The following is a 24,498-nucleotide window of genomic DNA, read 5'->3' as shown; positions in this document are numbered from 1 at the left end:
TGCTGGAATGTAAACAGACATGTGACATGCAACAGTTCCACACGTCTGCTCCTTAAGGTGGAATGGAAATCTCAACAGTCTTTCCCAGCCGCTGCTGCCTGATCCTGTTAAGCGGCGATTCAGGTGGTTGTACATGGGACCTTCAGAGTTTCTTTCTCTGAGCTATGACTTTCTCCATGCTTTTGAGAGTGTCACACTGATTCACATAATGGATATCCAAATATTTAAAGAAAGGTTTGCCTGGCTGCTTTCTCATGCTAGGGAAGCTGTTCCCACAGGAAGGTGGTCCAGCTCTTATTTGGCGCTCTGGTAAAAACAAAACAGACACCCATCCTCTTTTAAATCTGCTTTCCCAATACATGCTCATCAGACTATTTGCAACAGATAGTTATGTTTCCAGGGCCTAAGCAGAAATTCTCAGGAAGCCTTTGAAGGCACTTCCAGATGTTGACTTCCCTGGGGACATGACTACCCAGTGCAGAGCTGAACAAGGAAGCACTGTGATGATTGTGAGGTCCCAGGTAACTCTGGCACAGGCTGACTTCCAAAAAGTCTGTGCTCCTGGCTATATCTTTCAGCAAGTAGGCCCCTCCCAGCTCCATTGATTGCTGGCTGTGCTGTATCTGAGAACAGGGCAGCCAGCTGTTCCTTCTTTCATTCTGATCATCCTTATACAGTAGTAGCAGTCAGGAGTGGGAAGAGCACAATTCACATAGGAGAGAGAGAGAGAGAACGATTTTTGGAAGAACCCCGAAGCCTTAGACTCCCAAAGGTTCTGTTAATGCTTACTCATGAACAGATCTTCTGGCTAAGAACCATTCTCAGTCAGCAGATGTTCAATGCTCCATTACAATGTCTGTTGAGATACTACAAGGAAATGCCTTCTGGTGAGAACTCATTATTTTCAGCTGTAAGTGGGGGCAGAGCATCCCAGACAGGGGTAGGGCCAGTGTTACAGTCTTGCTCCCCATCCTCATTCAGTTATTAATCACATGGGTATGGGGGTGGGAAGTTAGAATAAGGCTCCAATAGCAAACCTATTTATTCATTTGTGTCAACCTAATACTGAGCTAATCTCAGCTCACTAGTGAGTGTGCTTATATAGTTTGCATGTTTGCCAAGATATTTGTTGCCAGTGTTGGGGTTTCTGTGTGCATAGGCCCTTTTACAGGAATGTTCGCACGAGGACGTTTCTTGTTTGCACTGGCCTTTACGACCAGCTTTGGATTGCAGCTAAAAATGGAGTGATCTGTCAGTTTCAGTTCCTTCAGTTTCTCATTTTCCCAGTCTTAAGATTCAGTTCTCTACATTTGCATGACAGTTTGCAAATTGTTTTCTCCTAATAATCACATTTTTATATGCAGCTTTGAGTTATGTACACATTTCTGCAAGCAGTTTCCCCAAATTTAATGCATCTTTGTGTGTCATTTTTACCTATGTGCAGTTTTTATATCCACACTTTTACCTAATATGTTCCTTTTTGCAAACATTGGTTGGATGTAGAATTGCACTGCAGAAGTCGGATAAGTGCAAATTTAGAAAGATAGCTGTGTTTGTTTCGATTCTCATATTGTTTTGGAAAAATGCAGATTTGTTAGATTCACCTGTAAATGCGAAATGAACTGAAAAGCCTTAATTGCAGCCCAAGAGCTGCGGTATTGCAAGAGTCCTCTTTGCGCATTTCTCTGTGGTCCATAATATTGGCAGCTGCTTATCGGCATGCACTACAACAACACAGTAATTTCAAAAGGAAGGAAGTGGCTTTATTCATATCCATGCTCAGCAGAGTGCAATTAACTCACAGCTGTTGGGTTGCATTTGACAATGTGTGTCCCAGCCGCAGAGGTGGGAGGCAGGTGTTCTCCCCGATGGCCCTGGGGAAGTTTTGGACCATGTGCAGATGAACTTGGCTGCTTCGTTGCTTAGTATACAACCCTGAGCAGTAGCCTCTTCACTGCTCCCTCCTTTTGCTTCCAGAAACTTGTTCTGCCAAACTTAGCTCCAATTGTCCAGCAGAGCCTTTTGGAAGAGGTGTCACAACAGAAACATGTTCTGGAGATAATCTCTGCTCTGGCTGCTCCTGTGCCGCGGAACCTGACTTCTGTGGAAGAGAGTAAGTTAAGAGATGTCCAAAACTTTAAGGTGTGGAACAGACACTCCCAAGAATCCTCTGTTTTTCAGCCCCCGTTTAGCAGGGGGTGGGGATGGAGGACCTGTTATGACCAAGGGCAGCATTTGCTTGTGGCTAACGTTCAAGGAGCCAGTGGGATCAAAGTAAAGTGGGTGGAATAACCCCACACAGTTTCTCACACACATCCCAATTCACATGCCCTCATGTGCACAGCTGGACACCAACACCAGCAAATGCATTCCTAAGCGATCTGTGCATCTGTTCTTATACGTATAGCACACACCCATTCTCACTCCCCCCCCCCTTCTCTCAACTTCTCTGTCGGACTGCAGTTTCCATCATTCCATTCCATTGGCCATGTTGACAGGGCTGATGGGAGTTGGAGTCCAGCAACACCTGGAGAGCCACAGGTTCTTGAATTCCTTCCTTAACTAAGTGCCACTCCTTCAAATGGATCTTCCACTTCTAATGGGCCTCCCAGCTCTCACTTGTATGCAAAACAAAAAGTCCGCATTGGACATATCGCTCCGCCCCCCCGCATACCTTTGCACGTCATATGTGACTCAAACTCTCAAGAAGGCAGATATTGATCTGGGAGCTTGGGATCAAGCTTTTATTGAGATTAGTAAAATGCTAGTGGAGTGATTTGGTGACGTATGCATCCGTCTACGTATCCCTATCTGTGCATATTTTCCTTTTGGCATGTATACTGATTAGCACAGGCTCAATTTAGGCATATTATTTTATACACATATACATATATACACACCACCCTATACCTGTAGGTCTCAGGGTGTTTCTCAGGATAAAATAAAAATTAAAAAAATCACAAAATGCATATTCAAAATAAAAACAATACCAACCCAATAACAGCCCCCCCCCCCGATTTTAAAAGGGCATTGGAACATTTTTGCCTGGTGCCAAAAGGTGTATAATGAAGGTAAACCTCCTTGGGGAGAGCATCCCACAGATGGGGGAGCCACTGCAGAAAAGGCATACCATCTGGTATTTCACTTTTAACTTGCAAATGAGTTTCAGGCACCTTGCTGACATTCATATTATTCTTTTTTTGCAGTCATTCAAAAAGCTAAAAAGCAGAAGCGCTGCCTGAAGATTTGGAGTGAGTGCACTGAGCGGGGGAGCATTTTATTCTGTCCGGCGGAGAGATTTTGGAACCCTTTGAAATACATACTGATGTTCAAAACAAAAGAGAACTATCAAGGACACATAGAAAAAGGTAATACCTGTCTACCCCAGGTGCATGAGATGCACGGTTGTATTTGTGCCTTTGCTTGTGATTGCCCAGTGTTGATCACTTTTAAAACTTGGCAGCAGTTTTGGATTTCAGTTAATCCAAAGCGGTGCAATGATTAAAATATCCACTGACTGGTTAAAAGGAAAATGTATCCATTTATAAAAATAATAATTCTTCAGCATTTATAACTTGCCCCATTACTATATTCACAATTTCAACTTCCTTAAAAAACAACAACACAGCATTATTGTTTAGTTCTGAATGCAGTGAGGATAGGTTTGAAAGTGTTTAGGCAATAGTGGTTTCACACAGAATATTGATCTAGATGCACCTTTGTTTTGATCTAGCAAGGATCTTCTTATCTTCCAATGTATAGGAGGAAATTCAAATATCCAAGCCCTGGCCATCTCTAGATAGAACTGCTTGCCTCACGTTTATTTTGTTTAAAATATCCCGCGCCTCATTTCTATGCACCCCCTTTCAGTTTTGCAGCTGTTCCTGGAGCAGATAGTTAGAGGCAGCCTGCTCTTTTCCTCGACGGATCTCCCAGCTGAATCAGTGACATTATTCCAGTTTTACAGCTACCTGGAGAAGCACCACGTGAACAATTTGGAAAAACACCTGGCCAGATTTGCTAAAGAAGGTAAATGAATGGCTGGTGAGGGAGACCCTATTTGAGATTTGGTCAGGTGTCTGCCAGGTTAGGAGTTACTATATAGGGTGAATCTCCAAGGCCCACCACTGGCTGTTGCATGTTGAAATGATAGCTACTTGAGAGACTGCCCTGTCCCTTGAGCCGTACCCAGCAGGTCACTGTGTTCTGTAGGAGAGTTTCACTTTCAAGTCCCAAGGCTATCAGAAGCTGCTCCAGGGCAACTCGGAGCAGGGCTTTTGATGTGGTGGCCCCTGATCAGCAGGGTTCATAGGATAAGTGCTGGCTATTTGCACTTCCTGGAAACAACTGAAGATTGTTCTAGTGTGCCACCATTTTGATTTCTCACAACAGTCTCTTCCCCAACCTGGTGTCCTCTGGATATTTTGGCTACAACTCCCATCATTTCTGACCATTGTTTGGAACTGATAGGAGTTGTAGTCCAAAACCTCTGGAGGGCATTCAGCTGAGGACGGCTGACCTAGAGCAACACAGTGATATGTGTGCTGCTATTGCTGTCTGCCACTGGTAGGCAATTCTTTCAGGGCCCACCAGGGGGCACTTTACCAAGCGCTCGTTCAAATTGGTAGCCTTGCAGGTAGCTCTTAGAGGCACATGGGTGGTGCTGTGGTCTAAACCACTGAGCCTCTTGGGCTTGCCGATCGGGAACGTCAGCGGTTCGAATCCGCGCAAGGGGTAGGCTCCCGTTGCTCTGTCCCAGCTCCTGCCAACCTAGCAGTTCGAAAGCACACCAGTGTGAGTAGATAAATAGGCACCACTGCGGCAGGAAGGTAAACTGCGTTTCCATGCACTCTGGCACTTCTCACAGTGCTCCGTGCGCCAGAAGCGGTTTAGTCGTGCTGGCCACATGACCTGGAAAGCTGTCTGTGGACAAACTCTGGCTCCCTTGGGCTGAAAAGCAAGATGAGTGCTGCACCCATAGTCTCCTTTGGCTGGACTTAACCATCCAGGGGTCCTTGACCTTTACCTAGGAATGGAAGGAATCAAGTGAACACAAATATGAGGCAAAAACGTGATTATGGGACAGGGAGACATGATAGAAGTTTATTCAATTATGCCTAGGGTAGTCTAAGTGGATAGAGAGAGAAAGAATTTTCTCCTCCTCTTTTAACATACTGGTCCTCAGTGTCATTCAAACGTCTTCACCGTCATTGCATTGTGCGTTAAATAATATCCACAATTAATTGCCACCAGGTGTGGTCCTGGCACTCACCTAGGTGACTTAAGAGGGTGATTAAACAAATTTGCGGAGGCTGAGTCATATGATCATAGAAGAGTAGAAGTGGAAGGGACCCCCAAAGGATCATCCAGTCCAAACCCCTGCAATGCAATAATAATAATAATAATAATAATAATAATAATAATAATAATAATAATAAATTTATTATTTATACCCCGCCCATCTGGCTGGGTTCCCCCAGCCACTCTTGGTGGCTTCCAACAGAATATTAAAATACAATAGTCTATTAAACATTAAAAGCTTCGCTAAGGGCTGCCTTCAGATGTCTTCTAAAGTCTGGTGGTTGTTCTTCTCTTTGGCATCTGGTGGGAGGGTGTTCCACAGGGCGGGTGCCACTGCCGAGAAGGCCCTCTGCCTGGTTCCCTGTAACTTGGCTTCTCACAGTGAGGGAACCTCCAGGAGGCCCTCGGCGCTGGACCTCAGTGTCTGGGCAGAACGATGGAGGTGGAGACGCTCCTTCAGGTATACTGGACTGAGGCCATTTAGGGCTTTAAAGGTCAGCACCAACGCTTTGAATTGTTCTCGGAAAGAATCCCTGGGCAGATGGCCATCCAACCTCTGTTTCAAAACTTCCAAGGAAGGAAAGTCTGCCAGTCAATCAGTGATTCCTAGTTAGGTTCATGGGCAACAGGCCATGATTAGCAGCCGCTGGAGAGCAACAATGAGAGGGAGTGTTGCTATCATGCATCTGATTGGCTGCTGGAGAAAACAGGGTGCTGTGGCAGATGGAGTCTTGCTATGTTCAATCCCCAGAATTTCCCATTAAACCATAGGATTTTAGAGTTGGAAGGGACTCCGAGGGTCATCTAGTCCAAACCCCTCCAGTGCAGGAATTTTTAGTCCAACCTTGGGCAAGAACCCTGAGACTGAGTTTCACAATCTTCCAACTCAGCTGTTGGGTTGATCAGAAAGATCTTTCTCTACCTGTGACCTAGTCAAAGTTGCTAGCGCATTGGGTGGACCAGTGTCTGATTTAACAACCTTAAATGTTAATTTGTACCTGCAGTTGTATACCTTTAAACAAAAAAAGGCATTGGGGTTGTGTTCAATGAAGTTGTCCTTTTAGCACAATGTTTCTCAAGCCTGCTAGCAGGACCAGTGGTCAGGGATGATGGGAGTTGTCCAAAAACAGCTGAAGACCCAAATTTGAGAAACATTGTTTTAGTACAAAGATTTCTGCCTATGCGATGGGACTTCCTCTCCCTGCATACCTCCCAAATTTGTTGAGGAGGTGTTCCTTCAACTCTTTGGAGAAGATTTGGGGGTGGGGGTGGGCAAGGGAGGCCATGGGGAGAGGAAGTCCCATTGGTGCAGAAAAGTCCTTGTGTGTAAATGCTATGACACACTGCATGCAAACTGTTGTAGAATAAGTTACCTTGACATTATACCATGGAGGGAAGAGAGAATAAATCGGAAATAGCTTTTCAGAGCCATAATCCACTTATGGTTGGGTTCCTCCTCCGCAGTGATGCTGACTGAGGACCTGCAGCGTCCTGGGAGAATGAAGAAAATAAAGAAACTGAAAGGGAAGCGACTCAGCCGACTGCAACCCCTTCCACAGACCTTACAGCTCCTTGCCGTTCTACAGCTTGATGAAAACCATCGTATGGGCAAGGCAGCCAGGTTGTGTCTCTCTCGGGCGGCAGCTGATAGGAATTTCAGGGAAAAGGTAACTGGCTTTCCACTTTGCTTGGCATTCCCTCGTTTGCTGCATCCAGATAATATATGCCTATATGTATGGGAAGGGGCCATAGCTGATTGGTAGGGGCAATGGTTTGCATGCATAAGAAGAGTCCAAAGGCCCATCTAGTCTACCATCGTAGTCAACCAGGACTTTTGGCTGTTCCATGGCCTTCAGATGTTGTTTCGAGGCAGTGAAATACCAAAAAGTTGTGCAGGGCTGAAACGCACCAGGGCCAAAACTAGGCTTTCTGTCACCTGGGGCAAAGACCTAGTTTGTCACACACACCCCACTTGTTTGTGTACATGCGCACGCACACACACACACACACACTTGTTCATAAAGGGCATAAAAAAGTAGTTTGAAAGAGGCTGGAGAAGAGAGAGTCTCTCCAAATAGTAAAATTGTCTGTGTATGTACCTGACTTTCATTCAGCCTTAAGTAGATCTCTTCAGACAGTAACAGATCATTTGAGGAATTCTATGAAGTACAGTATTATGACTGTATGATATAATAATAATAATAATAATAATAATAATAATAATAATAATAATGGAAACTGTGATAATGATCAGGAAACAAACCAGCGAGTAAGTCCTATTGAACTCAGTGGGACTTACTTCTGAGTAGAAATGTTTAATATTGCAGTATAAGACTGCAGAATCTTTACACAGTTACCTGGGAGTAAGCTTCATTGAATTCAGCGGGACTTTCTTCTGAGTAGTGAAGGCTTTCAGTTTAAGGCTCGAAAGAATAAAATAAAAGAATAAATACTCCACAAGTTTCCTTAAAAAATCGCTGGCTACTGAACCATTGCAATTAAAGAATTTAAAGTGGATTGGCTACATTTTCCTCCCAAATTACAGGAAGGGACAAAAACAAACGTGCTTCGCATGTCAGCATCACATTTCTTTCATTGCAGGTATTTTATTTTCAGTATAAAGAGGATTTGGTTTTTGTAGCTGATTGTATGCAGCAGTGCCCTCTTTATGTATTCACATGGTGTAAACACAGTTACAGGTAGGTAGCTGTGTTGGTCTGCTGTAGTAAAAACAAAATAAAAAAAATTCCTTCCAGTAGCAACTTAGAGACTAACTAAGTTTGTTATAGGTATGAGCTTTTGTGTGCATGCACACTTCTTCAGATACAGTGTGCATGTACACGAAAGCTCATACCTATAATAAACTTAGTTGGTCTCTAAGGTGCTACTGGAAGGATTTTTTTTATGGTGTAAACATGTATGCTGTCCTTTAGATCCAAACACACACACACACACACACACACACACACACACACACAGAGAGAGAGAGAGAGAGAGAGAGAGAGAGAGAGAACACATAAGCAAGCAATACTCCAAAGTATCAACTTGACATTTAAATTGTTTAATCATGATAAAAGCTTCTGCTCCCAAAAAGGGCAGGAGGTGTTGTTGTTATCTCTTTGCCACTTTTAATTGATCTCTGAGACTTTGAGGGAAGAAGAAGAAAGCAACAAAACTTCCCCTTTTCAATTTTGCTTGGAGAGCAACCTTCTCCAGGATTTCTCTTTTGCACACAATTCCCAAAACAAAATTGAAAAATTCCTTCCAGTAGCACCTTAGAGACCAACTAAGTTTGTTACTGGTACGAGCTTTCGTTTGCATGCACACTTCCAGGAAAGCTCATACCAATAACAAACTTAAGTTGGTCTCTAAGGTGCTACTGGAAGGAATTTTTTTATTTTGTTCCACGTATGGCAGACCAACACGGCTACCTACCTGTAACTAAGCTCCCAAAAGAGACAGGGGGAAAGGGGAAGGAGGATTGTTTCCCAGGTTTTCCTGCTTCCCTTTGCAAATTAGCATCCTTTTGGTGCTCAGCAGCTCAAGACAAGAAGGACCTAGTCCTAGCTAGAGGCTTCACCCAGGGCTGAGACCCTGGCGAGCGCCCCCACCCCATTAACTACGGCCCTGCTCCTCACCACTGTAATTGCTGCTTGCTAGCTAGCCTGTTAAGGGACACGGGTGGCGCTGTGGGTTAAACCACAGAGCCTAGGACTTGCTGATCAGAAGGTCGGCGGTTCGAATCCCCGCGACAGGGTGAGCTCCCGTTGCTCGGTCCCTGCTCCTGCCAACCTAGCAGTTCGAAAGCATGTCAAAGTGCAAATAGGTACTGCTCCGGCGGGAAGGTAAACTGTTTCTGTGTGCTGCTCTGGTTCACCAGAAGCGGCTTAGTCATGCTGACCACATGACCCGGAAGCTGTATGCCTGCTCCCTCGGCCAATAAAGCGAGATGAGCGCCGCAACCCCAGAGTCGGCCAAGACTGGACCTAATGGTCAGGGGTCCCTTTACCTTTACCTACCCTGTTCTCCTCTTCCTATTCTTTCCTGGTATCTCCCAGAAACATCTGTTCACAGGTAGAGAAGCACTGGTAATGGTGGAGGAAACAGCAGAATTAGGAGGCTCCAATATCTTATGTTAGGGCACTTTGGAGCAGAGGAGGAGGGAATGTCATCCATGTCATTGAATGCGCCATTGTCTTTTGCAGGCTCTGCTTTTTTACACAGATGCCTTAAGTAACGATGATGCGAAATTGCAGCAAGCCGCATGTCTGGCCCTCAAAAACCTCAGAGTGAGTATTTTTAAATTCTTGTTCAGTGGGGTCGTTAAGAGAGGTGCATGTGCAGAGTCACAGGCAGCCAGGAGAGGGCGCGAGAGTCACCAAAAAACATGATCATTGTACAGTATTGGAAACTGGAACACAGAGAGGGCATAAGAAAACACATACAAAGACGAAAATGAAAGTTGTTAAAGGGTGAACCTAGTTGAAAAACCACCTTGAGATGTATGGATAAAGGGTGGTACACAAATGTAATTAATAATAATAATAATAATAAATAATAGAGCTACAGATTATTTATGAGGATTATTTATTAAATCTCCAATTTATTAGATCTCCAGTGCCACAGGCTATCCATCCATCTGAGTCAGTGCATTGATGTAAAGAGTTAGGAAGCATTCTGAAATAATTTTAACAGCTGCTCCTGCACTGCTTCTTTTATATAACAGGGTGTGGAAAGCATAGAGCAAATTGCCAGACTGTGTCTATCAGAATCAGAGGAAGTGCGGAACGCCGCCAGAGAAACGACTCTTTCATTTGGTAAGTGCTTATAACGATTCCCTGCAGATGGGTTTCGAATGAGCGAATAGTGAGCTGAAAAGCAGAAGCAACAGCTAGTTGGCCTTGGCTTAGAGAAGCATCGCCGCTTGCTCTGAGGTAGTGGTCTCCGTTTTGTTTGCCCCTGCAGCGGATCTTCTTTTGCCCTCAATTCCCAGCACTGTTCTTGTGACAGATTTCTGGAAAAAGAGCATGGCACAGCACAAATGACTCCTGCAAGGGAAGGACACACCAACAGAAACCCTTCCACCCCATTCCTACGAAAATCTGTCTCTTGTTCCTGCAGCACCAACCGCCTCTGCCCTTTTATCTTCATGAGAATTGACTTTGGCCTGCACCCTGAAGTCTTGTTAAATCATTTCAGCTCCCTGTCCACCCTTATTCAGCTTTGTAAATTGCTCTAGGTATTATATACTGCTTAAAAACCTACGCTTGGTTCTGATGCATCAGACCAATGGTCCATCTGTTCCAGCATCCTGTTGCCACAGCAGCCAACGTGATGCCCGGGAAGCCCCAAGCAGGACCTGAGTAGAAAAGCAGTCTTCCCACTTGGGGTTCCCAGCAACTACTTCCCATACTGCCTCCAACAGTGGAGGTAGAAGACAGAACGTATCCATAGTGGCTTGTTGCCATGGCTAGATCCTGTGATAGGCATCAACTTCACGGGTTTTAGAAGAAGCCTTGGACCTATTCATGGAGGAATGAATAGGTCCAAGTCTTCTTCTAAAGCCCGTGAAGTTGATGACTATCACAGGATCCTGTAGGAACAGGCTCCATGGTTTAACTGTAAGAACATAAGGTGAGCCTGGTGGATCAGGCCCGTCTGGTCCAGCATTCAGTTCTCACTGGCCAACCAGATGCCCATGGGAATCTCCAAAGCAGGACTTGGAACACCCTTGTGACCTTGAGAGACCTGTAGCGAAGGTGGAACAATACAGCCATTGTGGCTAATAGCTATGTGCTGATGTGACCATGTGCTATGTAAAGTAGTATTTCCTTTGGTCTGCCCTGAATCTTCTAACATTGGATATTAGCTATATTGGGTGGGCCAGGTTCTAACACTATGTGGGAGGGAGAAACAGAGAAACCTTTCTCTCCATTCTCGTACTATTTTTTCTAAACTGAAAAGCCCCCCCCCCCCCCGGTTTCATCAATGGAGTTTTCTTCAGCTACTTGAGTCATTTGGGGGCAGATCCATACAGTGGTACCTCAGGTTAAGTACCGGTACTTAATTCGTTCTGGAGGTCTGTTCTTAACCTGAAACTGTTCTTAACCTGAAGCACCACTTTAGTTAATGGGGCTTCCTGCTGCTGCCGCGCCGCCGGAGCACAATTTCTGTTCTCATCCTGAAGCAAAGTTCTTAACCCGAGGTACTATTTCTGGGTTAGCGGAGTCTGTAACCTGAAGCGTATGTAACCTGAAGCGTATGTAACCCGAGGTACCACTGTACCATACACTTAAAGCAAACAACTTCCCTCCCCAAAATCACAAGAACTGTAGTTCCCCGTACAATTCTCAGCACCCTTAGCAAACTAGAGTTCCCAGGATTCTCTGGGGGGAGTCATCAGCTTGAAATGTGCAGTGAATGTTCCCTCAATCTAAGCCATGGCTCTGCTCTTGAGCTCACCCTTTTCCGTACCTGTTCCAGGTCAACAATATCCTTTTTTTGACTTTTTGGATATTGCCAGGGGAGCCATTAGGCAGGCCCTAAACCTTTTCTTCATAATAAATTCTTTCCATGTGGTTGGGAAAAATTGGTCGCAAAATTGTAAAAGAGGGAAGAGTCGTGCGCAAAGAAAACTTCGCTTATCCAACACCAGCAGTCAACCTCCTGATTTGTCCCTTTCTCCACAGGTGACAAAGGACGGCTGGCTTTTGAAAAGATGGACAAGATCTGCTGTGAGCTGAGGGATGCCATGTACCAAGAAGCTGAAATAGAAATCACAGTATTTTAAGCAGTACCTTTGAGGGAGAGGCCAGATAATCTTGTACCATCTGCAATTCGGCTACAAGAGTGTGGAAAAAGCACACAAATGTTAAATCTGTCTCGGCTGGATTTAAAAGCAAATTATCTCGAGAATGAGCAGAGTTTCTGCATGGTGCAAAATTTCTTTGGGTGACTCTGATCTTATAACCAGAAAGGTACTGTGTAAACCATTAAATATCAGCTCCCCCCTGTCTTCAGTATCACAGGAAACATTCACCCTGAACTAAGAAGGCATCCGAAAATCTTGCACTGAAGTTCTCCATTTGGAGGAGAGGAGACAGAAGCAGCTTCTTTTTTGACTGTGAGATGTTTTCTTAGGAATAACCAAGGTGTTTCAAAAAGAAAACCACAAGGATGGGCCACACTGGGATTGCAGTGAGTGGTGTTAATGAAGACTTTGCAGCCCTCTACAACTTCAATCCAACCTGCCCCCCCCTTTTTTAGGCCATAGGAAAATAACTTGCATATTTATTTGCTTAATATTGTGGACAAGGACTTCCACACAATCTCTAAAGTAATTAGCGACAGTAAATTAACCTGAAATCTTCTTTCAAAGGGCACCTTGTTCTGGCAGCGGATGTATTGGGGTCTTAAGATAAGACTGAAAAACATGGGGTTTGTGACCCTAGAGCACTGCAGAGTTGGAAGAGGTTAACAGCTAAAGAATCCTCACCTCTTGCTGGTCACTTCCCACCATTAAGCCCCTGAACCATTCTTCTAGTATACACACACCAGAATCTAGCGCCAGGAAAAACTGAGAAGCCAGCTATTCCCATGAGTGCTTAATTCTGGGTTTATAATCTTAACCGAGAAGCTGTTTTTAAGTGGACTGTCGCTGCAATACTAAGCACATTTACATTGATCTTTTACTGAGCTTGGTGAGATGCACATTTGAGTAAACAGGTGCAGATGCTGATGAACACCACCTACCATCTTTTTTTAACACAGGTGGTGCTGGCAAGAGCTGAATGCAGTTGGGGGGGGCAGTGGTCCTTTGCCAATTGCTGAGAACAGAAACGCTTCCATCCCTGAGTGTGTGTGTTTATATGCAGCTGCCCATCACTGGATCCTGGCCCCTTGCTTTAATGTACATATTTTATACAGAACTTTGTGCTTTTTTATTATTAAAAAAAACTTTTCAGTATTTATTGCTGGGGCTAGTTTACATATTGTTCTTTTTTAAAGTTTAATAAAATGTTTGAAAAGTCAATTGCATTCTTCTTCCAGTTATAAGTTAAAACACAATGCAAAACACAGCACTAGAAGAGAGATGCTTTGGAGGAACGAAGGTATTCAGCAGTTTGACAGGAAAAAATATCAGGAAGGTGCTGCTCCTGGTTCTCTTGCTAATGCACAGTTGCAGTGAACCAAGTTAGGCGACGCTGATGTTGTCGGTAGGAAAGCACACAAAGGAGATGGCTTCAGCAGCAATATGAAGTTTAGAAGTTCAGGACTAGAAAGAGGAAGCGGAAGACACTCCAAGAGACATGCTTCTTTACAAAAGAATTTTATTGTTGCAGCTAAAATGAGAACTGAAAATCTTTATGGGAAATTGAAAAACTGTACAGTTTTTTACTGAAACTGTGAGGTCATTGCAGCGCCTTACACAAAAGACAATATACCTGAAAACGTATTATACCAAAACATTTAGCTTGTTCGTTGTTTTTTTTAAAGATTTTATTTTATTTTTCTTAAAAAAAACTTTTCTATGGCAATCTGTAAAAAAGAAAGACCTGATGAGTATATATTTGCTTAAGGCATATAGCAGAGCAGCTCACTAACTTTCTAACAAGTTTAAACATGGATATTTTTTTTTCCGGCCCCCGCTTCCCACCCCACCCCTGCCCCCATCCCGAGAATAGGTTAACCAATACATCCACTTTGAAATGCTACTTGTATTTACACACCCAAACTACTACATACATAGACAGGACACCAAAACAAAATGCTTACAAGTTCAGCATTATAAGCCTTATACACACCTCACCGGGCTTTTGACTAGGGCAATTCCACTGCATGTTTTCACTACAGTACGAGTCCTTCTCGAGTTCAAATAGGATAAAAAGGCAAATCACTAATACTGGCAAACCCAGGAGAGACGTGGTAGCCAGTCCACCCTCCCCGTATCTCTGGCTAGCAAGGGAGATCTTTAGTTTCTTCCTCGCAGAAGGGGATAGACGTAACAGTACAATCAAGTCACTGTGGATTTTAAGGAGAGACATTCTGAATTCAACCATTCCCCCCACAAAAAAACAACAACCCCAAGGAATAATATTACCATTCATTTATCACCTGCTGCTAAGTTCAAGAGCTTTGATTTTCATATCCTCTATATAACAACAAAGCGCAGATTTCAAATCTCACTTTGGTTCTGATGGCCTATTCAAAAGAGAGAGAGAGAGAAAGAGAGAGAGAAAGAAAAGCTGCTCCTTTGGGGTTTCAGACAGCAGCTCCATGGATCTGGGCACCTGTTTGCTGCAGGGAACGTGTGTGTGTGTTGTGTGTGTGTGAGAGAGGGGTGTGAATATGGCTTTGTACACCCTCTGGAATGTTTGTACAATATTTACTCAGCTTAAGAGAGTGGCATACAACCGGGTTGCACGGCAGACGTATAAAACTGAATAGAAAGTCATGCCAAGTTATTAGGCAAGATACAGGTAACCTGATGTTTGTGGGTTGTTGGTTTGTTGTTGTATTTTTTAAAAAGAGCACACCTACCAATCTAATGGCTGAACGAAGACATTTCAGCAACACTCTTGGAACCACGGCCATTTAAACAATCAGATCATGCAAATACAATCTGGGTACATCGGTAAGCAGAAATATATATATATATAGAAAACTCTTTTTCAACTTTCAAGCACATGGATTTTGACCAGGACTCTCTCTTTTTTGGGGGGGGGGGTTATACATGCATCTGAATAAAAATATGCTAACTAATGTTGCTTCTCAACAAGAGCCTACTGAATGAGAGAGAGAGAGATGGGGACAAAGCAATCACATACTGTATAGTAAAAATACACAGATGAGCATTATATAGCTATACCATTTTCTATACTCATAATCAGTATTTTTCACGCTTGCACTATTACTGTACTACTGAAGATTGACTGCTTGAGTATTCCTCCTTTCAAATTCTGGTCTAAACAGCAATCTCACAGGTAACTTTGTCTGTCTGTCTGCGTGTGTGTCTTAAGTTTCCCATGACTACCTGAAGATTATTATTGTACTTTTGAAAAGCCCTTGATGCAAAGCTTGACTTCATTTATTTTTGATCCAACCACTCCTTCCTTCCCCAAGATCCAGTGGTTCAAGGGAAAAAAACCCAAAGAGCTAAAGTTTGTGAGTGTCGTGGCGAACCAAAATAAATATGGAGTGAGAAGTCTACTCTGTTGTTGTTGTTTTTTTAAGGTAGATGGTACTTAAGTGCTATATAATTAGAATTTTGCAGAATTTTTAAAGCATTGATCAGTCACACTTGTAAGGTCAATTGTCATGATTTTACTTTGAAACAGGCTACAACTCTAATGAATGCATTTGTCTTGCTCTCTGCAGCACCGACAAAGGATTCTTCTGCATGATTATTATTTCAGTTGAATGCAGTAAGAAGAGTTGACAAAGTCCTAGCTTACTACCCCCCATCATATCATCCAGCAAAGAGACAAAATACATGATTGGTCTAAACTTTTACCCTCCTTTTAGCAGCTATGGTCAGTTAAGCTATACCAAAAACAAAAAACTCAAATCTTCATCTTCAGATGGAGCAGAACAGAACCTGGATCTGTTTCGAGTTAGGCTGGACACTCTTTTCTGCAGAGGAGGACAGACGGCTTAAGCCTGGCTACTGAACAGCATGATCTTAAGCCAAATAAAAGCCAAACTTGAAATCTTTGTTCAAGGGCAGCGGGGGGGAGGGGGAGGCAATAAAACTAAAAGCCACCAGCAGTGACTTGCATTTTGCAAAATGACTTGTTGATTTGGAGAGCCAGTTCATTTGCTCAGCTTTTCTCCAAAAAGGAAGTCCCCCTCCTGCCCACCCCCCTCCAGCAATAGCTACTTGGGATTCCTTGAGATACATTTCTGCAGCATAAAGGAGCTCTTAGAATTATTTTAAACTCTTCTTGTTCCATTTTGTACAGAAAGCGTATTCTTTTCACATGGCAGGTCTAGAGTGAAGTTGCATTTTACATTCCAAATTATGATACCGATGCTTAAGAACACTGGTCCTTTCCAAAACAATTTTGCAAATGCTAGTGGATATATTTTGGTTGTATTTTCCTTCCCCTCTCCCTAAAGGACAGGGAGAAAGAGAGAAAGTGTGTGTGAGAGAGAGATATGGGATGGTGCTATGCAATGGGGATAATGAGGAGTGCGACAGAAGACTTGCGTTTGGTGTTGGTGGTGAGTGGGAGATTTTGTCTTAAAGGAAGAAGAAAAGAGTAGCGTTTGACCTGCTGGGATGCCCTGAGCAACAGCAGATGCCCGTTACAACTGCGCTGAAAGCAAGAATCTATTTAAGATAAAATCTATCCATGTTACCTGCACTGCCAGAAAACCCCACACTTCAGGGTGAAATTCAACTTGCAGGGGCATGTATTATGTAATCTCCATTCATTTACTGGGGCTCCTGAGCTGCAGCCAATTTAAGCAACAGAACTTACAAAAAAGTGGTTCTTTAGAGAGTCCTCAGTCTTGAAAAGGCATGCAGTAGAGCTCTCCCCTCTCAAATAAAAATAAAAAGTTGTACATTCTTCAGGGGTGTGTGCATGTGTGGGTGATTTAAGGAACCCAATAGTGGTGATTTAAGGAACCCAATCATGTATTTGGTTACAAACACTTGGAGAATACAAGCAATTTTTCACTTGCTTCCCCCCCTGAAAAACAACAACCAAAAGAACGAAAACTGGCTTTAAAAGACTTCTAAAAAACAATGTTCTTGTAAACTCTTATTATTCCATTTTAAAAAATAAGGAAAAAATAATGAAAGGAAAAAAAAAACCCCACAAGACTTATTTGGCATATTCTCTGCTTACTCCTGAATATCTTAAGGCCCTGAGATTAGAATATTATGTTCTTGGGACCATAGGGCTAATATTAAACCCTAGTGCATCAATTTTCTCTTTAAGCCCTAACCAAAGTTCCAGCATCTAAAACTTTAAGATATACTTCCACTGGGGCAAAGGCTTGGATGCCCCCCCGCTTTAGCTTTCTTTTATTGTAACAAAGTTAAAACGCCGGCGAAGATACTGGCGTTCTCGATACCATCGCTGGCATGTCTATCAATGGAAACATACCCTGTAGCAGAGGTATGCTCCTGCGGTCAGAACAGTGAACATGCAAATGTTGACCAGAAATGGTTTCCAAGTTGACATCATGTTCTCATCGTCTTCTTCTTCCGACTTGACCATCTCTTCACTTTGTGGCGAGGCATCGACAGTTCTCTTCCTAAGCTCAGTGTCTTGACTAGTGCTGAGGAACAAGAGAAAGAGTATACATTCAACATTTGTTTTTATTTGATTTTTCAAAGGTCTTAACAAACTGACTTCACATCTATTTTTCTTTGTGACTTCCCGCCCTGATGTTTTCCATCCTTATCCTTAATTGCTGCGTTCTACTTGTTCCTAAACCCCCTAACTCCATCTTGTCTCCCCACCCCCCGCCGCCGCTCGTATCTCAAATCCTGCTCGCGATTTCTTATCACTAAGATACTTCGATAGTGTAAAAGAAAAAAAGGCCTCTGGTTCTCCATAGTACAGCCTAGGACCCTCGTACCTATGGGACTGCCTCTCCTGGTATGTCCCATGGAGGATCTTATGGTCTTCAAATAAAAACATCTTGGAGATCCCGGGCCACAGGGAGGTTAGACTGGCCTCGACCAGAGCCAGGGCTTTTTCGGCCGTGGCCCCGATCTGGTGGAGCGCTCTTGTCACAAGAGAATAGGACCCTGCGGGACTTGACATCTTTCTGCAGGGCCTGCAAGACTGAGCTGTTCCAACAGGCCTTTGGCCAAGGCACAGTCTGACTCCCTTTCTCCTTCTGTAGTCCTCATAGAACTCTGGTTCAATGGTTGCCATTAATTTGATTCTGAATTGATTCTAGAATGTATTTTAATTAACTGACTGTGCGATTTTATGTGCACTGTGCTATTTTTACCTGTTGTTAGCCGCTGTGAGCCTGGCTTTGGCCGGGGAGGGCGGGATACAAATTATTATTATTATTATTATTATTATTATTATTATTATTATTAGCAGTTCATCATTTTGATCTCTTGGTTTTACAGTCAATTTTGCCATTTCAGCTATTTCGCCATTTATTTTAAAGCCATTCTTCTTTGGTTGGAATCTTTTCCTCTTTCCATTTCGGCGCATATAAGGTTCTGGCTGAGGCTGCAGCATATATAAAAAGCTTCTTCGAACCTCCGTCCCAGGAAGAGCATATCCATTCAAAACCATCAGGAGCCACGTCCAACATTGCAGCTCTGCTGGCTCCCATGTCGGGGCAGAGTTTCCTCTTCTGTCTCCTCCAGCCACTAGCACACCCTCAACATCAGTTCTGAAGGGTTGGGACTTGGGAGACCCCCCTGGGGCATATTTATTTCGGGTGGGGGGAGACCCACAGGAGGAGAGGAAGCAGAAGTCCTGTTTTGCTACCAGATTCCTTCCGGCACAGCACAGGCTACAACTCAAGAGTTCCTTGCCCCCTGAGAAAAGGAACTGCAAAAGTGTTTTGCAGATGCTTATTTTGTGGAAGGCTGATCGCCGAAGAATTGATGCTTTTGAATTATGGTGTTGGAGGAGACTCTTGGAGAGTCCCATGGACTGCAAGAAGATCAAACCTCTCCATTCTTAAGGAAATCAGCCCTGAGTGCTCACTGGAAGGACAGATCGTAAAGATGCGGCTCCAATACTTTGGTCTCCTCATGAGAAGAGAAGACTCCCTGGAAAAGACCCTGATGTTGGGAAAGAGAAGGGGACGACAGAGATGGTTGGACAGTGTTCTCGAAGCTACCAGAATGAGTTTGACCAAAGTGCGGGAGGCAGTGGAAGACAGGAGTGCCTGATGTGCTCTGGTCCATGGGGTCACGAAGAGTCGGACACGACTAAACGACTAAACAACAACATTTTGTGGAGGAGAGCAATGGGACAGGAAAGGAGCATCAATGCTTCGGGCATGGTGGAAAGCGACGGAGCCAGGTTTTATATATCACAAAACTGCAGAGTTGGGTTATTGAGTCCAACACTCCCTGCAACGCAGGAATCTTTGGGCCAATGTGGGGCTCGGACTGAGTTATTGGGAGATGGGAACAAATTGAGCACTGAGAGAAAAAAGAGGACCGAGAGAATAATATGAATGTACTTGTAGCTACTGCTACAAAACTGGCAAAAATGGGAGGTTGCTTTTCAGCACACCTGCAGGGGAACTTGAAGCGGGTTAAATAGGTTTTGGCTCAGTTCTAGGTAAAAATGGCCAAGTCAGACTCCAGTATTGCTGAACCAGGAAAAGGAAATCTCCTGACATTATTGCACATGGAGCAGTAGTGACACCTAGTGTTCAAGTGGTGCATTTTCCCTCTCTCTCCCAGCTTTTGATAACTTTTGCTGGCTGTTTCTAGAGTTTTTCATTTCAGCTGTCTGGAATGACAGGTGAGCAAGCCACTTACTGAAAAGATAAAAACTCAGATTTTAAGCTTCTTCTAGGAAAAACTTCGACCATCTCTTAATTCTTTTTAAACCGTCTGATATTTTGCAACAGCCTTTAAGCTATATTTTGGTTAGATCCATAATTAAGTCGAAACAATTTTCTTTCTCTAAAAAAATGGAAGTTGGGTTCCACCCCGACAATGTTTTAGTTCCAATGGAAATACTTCAGTCCTACTGAGAAATGGGGAATTTGCTAAATAAGTGACCTCATTCATTCTTATCTAGTGCAAAGACTTAAAAGGCTCTTGAGCACAAGCAGACTGCAGACAAACCACCTTGTGCCCCTGCAACGTCTTATTTGAACTGACCTAGTTTCTCAAGAAATTCCGAACATTTATGCTTTTCAGAAGATTTTGAAAGCATGCAAAATCAGTGTAGCTGCTTTCAGAACTACCCCCTTTTGCTTCTTTTAATAAATTCACAAAACGATTACACTATAAAGAATACTTCCTGCTATATTTAAGTAACAAAGCTCAGCTGCATCTTTGGTTTACTAAGAAGCCTGTGCACAGCTTGGAAACGACCACATTTCATTCTCCACCACAAATTATTTTACTTGTTTATTCTAGAGACAGATTCCCCTCTCTCCTGGCAATTTTTTCTTCCTTATAGTAGAGGAGCAAGGAGTTAAGAGGAGTAAGGAAAAAAATACATCAAAAGGGAACTTCCTCAAATGCTTTTGTTCCTTTCCCCTCAATCTCTGCCTCTCCGTTCCTACTTTCTACACGAACGGATAAAATGTTATCGGGTCCTCGCTCTGCTTTAGTAAAAACACTGGGGAACAAAAGAGACAGGCGGCTTGCTGGCTGCAAGGCTGATGGCAATCTGATGCAAGTGTTACCCCAAAGAAATCCTGGCCAACATTACCTCTCCATGTCTAGATGTTCAGAGGGGTGATCTCTGCCATCAGGAACCTTCGCCACCAGAGCGCTCACGGCACACGCGACTTCCTCCTCCGTCACCCGATGTTTTGAAGAATTTTCCATGTGGTCGTGCACCCTTCCGTTATTCATTTCTGAGGTTCGTTTGGGTGGTCTTGGGGGTGGGGGAATATGTTCCGGCGGGGGGTCCAAGTCTTCCTTAGAGAGTTCTTTCCATTGCTCCTTCAACAGAAGCAGGAGACTCATTAAACCTTCTTAAAAAAATGGCAAGGAAAATGAACAAACACGCTTTTTCTGTACACGCCCAGGATGCACCATTAAGGTGTTCCCATTTTTAAAAAAGAAATGTTACTGTGCAGTTTGTTGTACCTATTGTCAGTGGGAAAATCTGAAGTGCAGGAGCTCATCCTGACAGCCCCTATAGCCATGAGATTCTGCATTCCCTTAGGCTCCTAGCTAGACCAAAGACAAAATAACAAGATTTACTATTCCTTGTGGTGTAACTGTACAGTGGTACCTCTGGTTGCGAACGGGATCCATTCCGGAGGCCCGTTCGCAACATGAAAAGCCCGCAACCTGAAGCGCCGTATCTGCGCAGCTGTACGGTGTGACCCGTGACCCGGAAGTGTCTTCAGACAGTGCTGGCTCCTGGCCTCTTAAGCGAGATGAGCACGCAAGCCCAGAGTCGGACACGACTGGCCCGTATGGGCAGGGGTACCTTTACCTTTACCTTTACGGTGTGATTTGGCGATTGTGTGCATGTGCGAAGCGCGATTTAGTGCTATTGCGCATGCGCGAGCAGCAAAACCCGGAAGTAACCCTTTCCGGTACTTCCGGGTTGCTGCGGGACACAACCTGAAAAAACGTAACATGAAGCAAACATAACATGAGGTAGGACTGTAATCCTTTGCGCAGTCACCTGGGAGTAAACTCCACGGAACTCAGTGGTACTTACTTTTGACTTGGCTGCATAGGTTCAAGTTGGAAGGGCACAATTCACCTGACCAGTCCCAACAGAGGAATGTCTGCATCATCATCATTTTATTATTTACCATATTTTTCGCTCCATAAGAAGCACTTTCCCCCTCCTAAAAAGTAAGGGGAAATGTGTATGCATCTTAAGGAGCGAATGCAGGGGGGGAGGCAGGCAGGAAAAGCCCCCAAGAGCCGCACACAAGCTCCGCGCGACTCTTGCGGGCTTTTCCCCCAGGAGGGAGAAGGGACTGACGCGGGCAGTCAGTCCCTTCTCCCTCCTCGCAGAAAAGCCCGCAGGAGTTGCGCGCTCCTTAAAGGGTGCGCGGCTCCTGTGGGCTTTTGTGGGAGGTGGGGATATTGCCATAGCCGCAGGCAGCCTCTCCCGGCCGGAGAGGTTGTGCACGGCTAAAGAGAAAGCCAAGGCAGCCAAGATTTTTTTCCTTGATTTCCCCCTCTAAAAACTAGGTGCGTCTTATGGTCCGGTGCGCCTTATGGAGCGAAAAATACGGTCTATCCTGCCCATCTGACTGGGTTGCCCCAGCCACTAAAGGCAGCTTCCAGCAAAGATTTCTGCTTGCACTCTGGGGGGCTTCCCTCCGGCCCACCCCCTTGCACTCCCTGAAAATGGGTTTTGGGTGAGCGTGTCAGGAGAGCTCCCAGAATAGCACGATGGAGGGGGAAATAGGTCCAGCTGGCAAGTAGCAACGCTTGCACAGACAGAACGATGTTGAACAAAATGTACTCCGAGTCACTTTGAAACACCTCACTGGAAACAATTCATAAATGGAAATACTAATAATAATATTCAAGGGATCTAGCCTCTGCTTAATTCCCTTCCTCATTCTCCGACTTCCTCTTTGCAGTCTTGTTATCACCTCATTCCCTTTCCGGAGCAAGGAGAGTGCACCAACCACCCGGGTGCTTGGGCACACGAAACCATCACCCTGCTCTGAATTTTTCTTTTCTTCCCAGAGCTGCAGTCCCCCCTCAACTATTCCACCGCCTATTCAAATAACGTGTAAGTGACAATGGCATGATGCGCCTTAAGCAACAACCCCCAGCTCAGCGGATACCCTGGTCCTGCTAGAGTCTTCACATCTACAAGACATAGGAAGACACGGGTTGGATAATGAACTACAGTACTGCAATGCCAGGGCAGAACCTGCTATTCCCCAGAACTGTAAAGCAGTAAGAATCACCTATTGCAATGGCAACAACACATGCCAACATCCTATAACCTGGTTTATACACAAGTGTGTGTGTGTATAAGTATATATGTGTGTCAAAGGTGCATTTGTGAACCACTTTGTTTTAGCACATCTAATTGCCACTCAATTCTACGCACTAAAAGGACCCCTGACCATTTGGGCCAGTAGTGACCGACTCTGGGGTTGCGGCGCTCATCTCGCTTTATTGGCCGAGGGAGCTGGCGTACAGCTTCCAGGTCATTTGGCCAGCATGACTAAGCCGCTTCTGCCGAACCAGAGCAGCATACAAAAACGCCGTTTACCTTCCCGCTGGAGCGGTACCTATTTATCTACTTGCACTTTGACGTGCTTTTGAACTGCTAGGTTGGCAGGAGCAGGGACCGAGCAACGGGAGCTCACCCTGTTGTGGGGATTTGAACCGCCGACCTTCTGATCGGCAAGTCCTAGGCTCTGTGGTTTAACCCACAGCGCCACCTGCTGGCCCATTCACACACAACTTTAAAATAATGAAGACAACCTATGCCAGTTGAATTCTGCTACTGCTGCTCACCTGCACAGATGAGTCTCCCATAATGAATTTTGATCCTTCTAGAACAGCCAAATATGAAAAGCGAAGCTGGTCTGCAGTCTGTATAAGCCCCATGCGGTATTTCCTCATTTCTAAAAGAACCTGCTTAATGTCGACGGAAGAAGGGTCTTTTCTTTTGTCCATCTAAATAGAGAAAGGTGAAATTCAGATCGTTTTTTGAATTACCTCCGAAGCAACAGTACAGCTTCTCATTTGTGGAATATCTGGAAGACGTCTTTATCAAGGCTGCAGTCCTAACTCACGTCTACTCAGGCCTTACAGAATGATGCCCAGTGAAAACTCACCAAATCCAATATTTTATAAGAGCCCCAGACAACAAGCTATTATTGGGCCCTCCCACTTCATCCCACTAAAACTGGTGACCCCAACAACATGACTTGTCGAAGACACACATATTCTGACACTGAACTTAAGTAAACTCCCATGAATGCAATGGGCATTCATAAGATTTTGTTGAGAGGCTGTCGTTCTCTGCACATTTATTCAAAAGCAGCAGGACTCATTTCCAACACATGCTTAGGACTGGAATGCCAGAGGAAGGAGAACAGAAATGGGATTCTCCCCAGCTTCTCCAGCTGCAGTGCCAAGGATCATGTCAACATACTCAAAAATCATGGCGATAAATGTGAAAATTAGGGCAACAAGTTTTCAGACTGAAGTGGATAGAACATAGCGTTTTCGTAGTTTTCCTGTCAAAAGCACATTTACTGAAACAAGACACAGCAAGAGTGTGGAAAGAGAGGGTGTTACCAACTGGCTAACTGAAGGCAGGCCTCACTGAAAGCTAGGCTTGATTTTAAACTCTGAAGTGGAAATAGATTACTCTAGGATGGGAGTTGTCTGTAGGAATTTCTCTCTCCCCCAAACCCTTTTCTTTTTCAGGGTGAAGATTCAGAAGTATCAGGTTCTCCTATGTATGGGCCTCTATACCATGCCACAGTTTAACTGTGCACTGGTGGTAGTGAGAGGTGTGCGCCGGTTCCTCCATGACATAAAGATCAGTGCCAGCCCAGCACAAGTCT

General features: G+C 44.3%; 2 protein-coding genes across 7 annotated transcripts in view; one reads left to right on the top strand and one right to left on the bottom strand.

Moving 5' to 3' along the window:
- The window catches only part of RIPOR3 (RIPOR family member 3), a 110,869-nt gene extending 97,536 nt beyond the window's left edge, over positions 1–13,333 (top strand). For all 5 annotated transcript variants that reach the window (XM_083618476.1, XM_083618477.1, XM_083618479.1 and 2 more), the window contains 7 exons: positions 1,978–2,113; positions 3,207–3,368; positions 3,871–4,029; positions 6,766–6,968; positions 9,507–9,590; positions 10,028–10,118; positions 11,991–13,333. In XM_083618476.1, the coding sequence (XP_083474602.1) occupies positions 1,978–2,113; positions 3,207–3,368; positions 3,871–4,029; positions 6,766–6,968; positions 9,507–9,590; positions 10,028–10,118; positions 11,991–12,091 (936 nt within the window). In that variant the 3' untranslated portion in view covers positions 12,092–13,333. The remainder of the gene's footprint in view (positions 1–1,977; positions 2,114–3,206; positions 3,369–3,870; positions 4,030–6,765; positions 6,969–9,506; positions 9,591–10,027; positions 10,119–11,990) is intronic.
- Positions 13,334–13,614: 281 nt separating this feature from the next.
- PTPN1 (protein tyrosine phosphatase non-receptor type 1) overlaps positions 13,615–24,498 on the bottom strand; it is an 86,111-nt gene continuing 75,227 nt past the window's right edge. The window contains exons 7-9 of one of the 2 annotated variants that reach the window (XM_083618705.1): positions 23,438–23,599; positions 20,691–20,926; positions 13,615–17,592 (exon numbers count right to left, since the gene is read on the bottom strand). In XM_083618705.1, the coding sequence (XP_083474831.1) occupies positions 17,403–17,592; positions 20,691–20,926; positions 23,438–23,599 (588 nt within the window). In that variant the 3' untranslated portion in view covers positions 13,615–17,402. The remainder of the gene's footprint in view (positions 17,593–20,690; positions 20,927–23,437; positions 23,600–24,498) is intronic. The other variant, XM_083618706.1, reaches the window with a different exon arrangement.

The sequence above is a fragment of the Podarcis filfolensis genome (assembly GCF_964270895.1).
Source record: "Podarcis filfolensis genome assembly, chromosome: 6".
Taxonomy (NCBI): domain Eukaryota; kingdom Metazoa; phylum Chordata; class Lepidosauria; order Squamata; family Lacertidae; genus Podarcis; species Podarcis filfolensis.
The sequence above is the reverse complement of the archived record's forward strand: the minus strand, read 5'-3'. Positions and strand labels throughout refer to the sequence as shown.